Genomic DNA, 4,571 nt, shown 5'->3' with positions numbered 1-4,571 from the left:
GTGGGCTGTGCTATCATAGAGCCTGTGGGCTGTGCTATCATAGAGCCGGTGGGCTGTGCTATCATAGAGCCTGTAGGCTGTGCTATCATAGGCCTTTAGTACTGCCCAATGGGTCAACATTCCGTCACATTCAAAGCATTTGCATATATATCAGCTTCCCACACAGGAGGAGACTTCTGAACCCAGAAAGCCACTTCAGGCTGATTAACCTGTCTGACTTGCTCCTCCCTGTTTCAGTTTCATAGGTGACATGTAAAGGAAGACAATGATATTTCTATTAAAGTGTCTCATGACCACCTTGTTTAAATGTTTCTGTTGGTTGGGGAGTGTGATAGTGGTAGTGACAGCTCTTGCTACCAAATCTGCCTGGAGAATAATGTATGTACATGAGTGGTCTTTCTATCTGGTCCCTAACCCCTTCCTCAACATAAATTGAGCTCAGGGCCAACCTGATCACCGTACAGGCGCTCCTAGTCTGTGACCCCGAAGTCTCCCTGCAGCTAGTCATTCACCATGCCAGCCTTTGGAAGGTCTTTTGTCTTCCATTGCTCTGTCGCTCCGCTCCGTAGGCTGGGCCCTTGTCTACATTTGAAATCCCTGGGGGTCTTGGAGGTTCTAAATGGTGATTCTCTAGGAGAGGAGCTATGAGCTCTAGCAAAGACTTCCTGACCAGAGCTTCCCTTTGCCTGCCCACATTCCTATTCATGTTTCTTCAGAGCCCGGCCCTCATTAAGTCTTTCTGCTGCCCACCCGTGCTATGAACGAGGCTCAGGTCCCATCACTAGCCATACGGTACAGAAGTACGCCAGACTCTCTGCTGACCTCTCCGTTGCTAGCAAAGGCCTGAGTGTCTCTTCCACCATGGTGTTAGCACCTCAACCTTTTGATACTGTGAACCCCAAAACTATTCTTTGGAGAGCAGATTCTTGAACCTCTAACCTTAGAGAGAGGTAACAGATAAGGACCATTCCTCTCTGATTGTGAAGGGGTATCATGTTGTGTCCAGTTGCGTTAAGGTCCTTTCAGGTGGAGTCAGGTAGAGTTTGTCTTCGATCACGCAGTTCCCAGGGGCCACTGTCACCAGCTTCTTTTTTTTTGTTTTTTGTTTTTTGTTTTTTGTTTTTTCGAGACTGGGTCTCTCTGTGTAGCCCTGGCTGTCCTGGAACTCACTCTGTAGACCAGGCTGGCCTCGAACTCAGAAATCCACCTGCCTCTGCCTCCCAAGTGCTGGGATTAAAGGCGTGCGCCACCACTGCCCGGCTGTCACCAGCTTCTTAACTTGGCCACTGGACTTTGTCCTGTGGCTTATGTGGCCTTAAATGGCAACAGCGCTGGGCATACATGCTGATAGCCTCGGCCCAACTTCGTATTTCTTCTGCTCTGCCCAGATGCCCCATCTTTACACATCCACTGTGTTCTGTCCTTCACAGAGTCCCCGGTGGCACATAGAGCTCCAGCCATGGGCAGGCCCTTCTCGGTCCCTGGATGAAGAAGCCTCAAGGTTCCTGAACTACATCAGTACCATTCAGGTTGTGTTTCAAGTTCACATAGGCTTGTGGATAATGTCAATGACCGAGCATTGCAAGAAGGCTTTGCTTCCTAGGTCCTGGGAGTTGTGAGGAGTTTCTGCTGGGAGCAGGGTAGAGACCCCTGATGCTACTCCGTTTTCTCCACACCCATGGAGGCAGAGAAGATGGCTTCTGTTTGCCTGTCATCTTCTTCCTTCCCGGACTCTCACCAACCTGGGATGTTCTAATGATTCATCGCCAAGTGTTTTAAAGAATCATTTTAGAAAATTGCTTTGGAAAGCCATTTGAAGAGACAGATTTGTCCCCGTGAGTAGGCAGTCACGTATGTTATAAAACCAAACCATCTTCCTTCCTGTTTGGACGCATCTGGCTGTGTCCTTCCCAGCCACAGGCTCTCCACACCCGGGCCGTGACAGGCAAGGAAGACGGAGGCTCTGAGGGGAACCACGAGAAGTTAATGACCCCAGCGCTCACTTCCCTCTCCTTGGAGCACCCTAAGTTGTAACTGAGCACGGCCTTTATTGATGGCTTAACACATAGTGGCAGCTCCTGCCCAGCTCCAGGGGTGAGGCAGAGTCAGGCCCTGAGAGCGAAAGAGAACGTCCATTGAAATGACTCTCGGGCTCTTGGCACATTAATCAGAAGGTTCACTGTCACATTGCCTGATTCTAGAGAACAGGCAGATGTAAGGGGGAGATAAAGGCCTGGGGGGTGCTTAGCCCTGGACTGAGAGGAGGAGGAAGGTAGCACTTTCCTAGCCTGGGAACTGAGCACAGGCTTACCCTGAGAGGCTCCCTGGGCAGGAGCGGCCTGTGGGAGGCGTGCTGGATGCTTACTTCCTTAGGTCCACTGGTCCCTTGCCACTGCACTGAGCCTCACTGGTAGCACAGTCCACCATAAAGGATGAGAAAGAATATAGCCTTGCTTTGAGGCTCTGGCTATGCAGCCCTGGCTAGCCTTGAACTCCTCCTGAGTGCTGAGGTCACAGGTGTATGCAGCCCAGGCTAGCCTTGAACTCCTCCTGAGTGGTGAGGTCACAGGTGTATGCCATTATGCCTGGCTCATTGCCAGAGCCGTAGGAGGTTAGTTTAGGTTAAAAATCTTACTTCTTACATGATGCAGTCAGTCATTGGAATTTTAATGCTTGTCCTCCAGACATGGAAATAAAAGCTTGTGGAATTAATTGTGGCTGATAGATTGATAAATCAGTCCTCATGCTTTATAGAAATTTATCTCATTTTGGCTGCTTTAAATTAATTTGGCGGATTTACCCAGGCTTAATTAAAATACTACAATTTTAATTTTACAATTATGGTTTTAGATGAAGGATAGGATACTAGAACTCTTAATTACAACCTAAAAACACTCTTTAAAAGCCTGGAGAAAAATTAGAGGCATTAAATATATAAAGTGAATCTGAAAATGATGAGCCCCGTGATCCATACAAGAGCAAATGACAATGTTTATGCTAAACTTCCTGCGTGTCTTCATAAGACAGTGATATTCTAAGAAATGGGCAAAGCACAATGCTTTCCTGCTTTGCACATGGAGGAAAAAAAAGGAGCCTGGAAGGAGCAGGACAAATGGACTCTAGATCAGGCATTCTAAGGATGCTGCCAGGAGATTTGCGGTGGGGACCTCCGCTGCAGGGATGTATGGGGTAGGAGTGGTGTATCTAAGAGCTAGTGGACAATGACAAGAGAAAGGTGACTTTAAAGTTTGTTTATTTTGTGTTATTGCAATCTCAGTGACCAAGAGGATTCAAGGCTATTCCACAGCCTCTGCATGAGAAGGCCACCCCACCCAAAAGAATCTGTATAGCTTGTTACACATAGGGAAAGTCAAGTCAATCGCTCCCTCTGAAGTTATAGTCCTTGAGAGAGTGCAGTTTGGGGTAATGATTGTACCAGGTTGTAATATTTTGAAACAATATGGCCTGAGCTCCTTTCAGACTCAGTGGAAGGCCTTTTGTCCTTCAGAAAATGTGACAGATTGCAGACCTCGAGATGGTTTTGTAATCAGGAGACATTTTATCCCAGTGATGGCTTCCAGGTGGGAGCCATCATAGATGACACTGATTCTTTGTTAGACTGTTTCGCTAACGGCTGCTTCCTCCCCTTCTCTATGCATGACGAGCTTTGCTGGTGCCTTTGTGACTTATGTCTCATTTAGAGATCATGTTAACAATGGAGGCCTACAAAACTTGCAGAATATTAAAGTCACTGTTACCTACAATTTTCTGTTAGCAGCAGTGAGTCACTAAGTAAATTCCACCCCCATCCTCCTATGCTGCTTAAAAAAAAATCCCTCAAATCTATGCTCAAAATGGTACAGCATTTGGTAAGCTCATGGCTGAGTTTTTCATGTGTCAGGACAAAAGGCATTTGTTGATCACCTACCCAGGGCCTGGCACTCTGCTAGTCTCTGGGATCTCAAACCTTAATAAAATGCCCTTCTCGAACAGTAAGTCAGATGTAAGAGGGGTACATCTTACAGATCAGAGGGCAAGCGTGTGGACAGGCATTAGGTAACTGTGGGTGTGGTTCCCCTATGCATACTGATGACCTTGGTGGCGTGATTATGGCCCTGCATTTTTTTTGATGAAACACCAGAGGATATGGCATTTGACCACAGTGTGCAGAGCTTCAGGTTCAGTTAAATTAGCAATATTGTTTTTCTTAATACGAGAGGCCCTGATTACACTACAGAATCTGGCAGGAATAATTCGGCGGACTGCTGACAGGAAACGGTTAACCCATGAGCACTTGCTGTGTTCTGAGGGAAGCCTCCAGAGCCAGCTTCTTAGGGCAACCCCCACACCATATGCCTACAGAGTTCATCTAAGCAACAGTGGCTGTTTTAAATAAGAAAAAAGTTTTAAATTCTATTTTTCTATTTATTACTCTCCATCTATAAGCTGTTACTTATCCAGTTACCTATTCATCTACTTGTAAAAATAACCTGAGAAGTCAGGCTGTAGACACCTGGAGACACAGATTAGAACTTTGCAACCTTATATCAATAGTATGTATTATAATTGTG

General features: G+C 46.6%; 1 protein-coding gene across 1 annotated transcript in view; it reads left to right on the top strand.

Annotated features, from left to right (window-relative positions):
• Positions 1-4,571, top strand: part of Mettl24 (methyltransferase like 24) — a 108,995-nt gene that overhangs the window by 31,893 nt on the left and 72,531 nt on the right. The window contains exon 2 of the mRNA XM_028769078.1: positions 1,431-1,529. Coding sequence (XP_028624911.1) covers positions 1,431-1,529 — 99 coding nt within the window. The remainder of the gene's footprint in view (positions 1-1,430; positions 1,530-4,571) is intronic.

Source organism: Grammomys surdaster, unplaced genomic scaffold (genome assembly GCF_004785775.1).
Source record: "Grammomys surdaster isolate TR1022 unplaced genomic scaffold, NIH_TR_1.0 190, whole genome shotgun sequence".
Lineage (NCBI taxonomy): Eukaryota > Metazoa > Chordata > Mammalia > Rodentia > Muridae > Grammomys > Grammomys surdaster.
The sequence above is the reverse complement of the archived record's forward strand: the minus strand, read 5'-3'. Positions and strand labels throughout refer to the sequence as shown.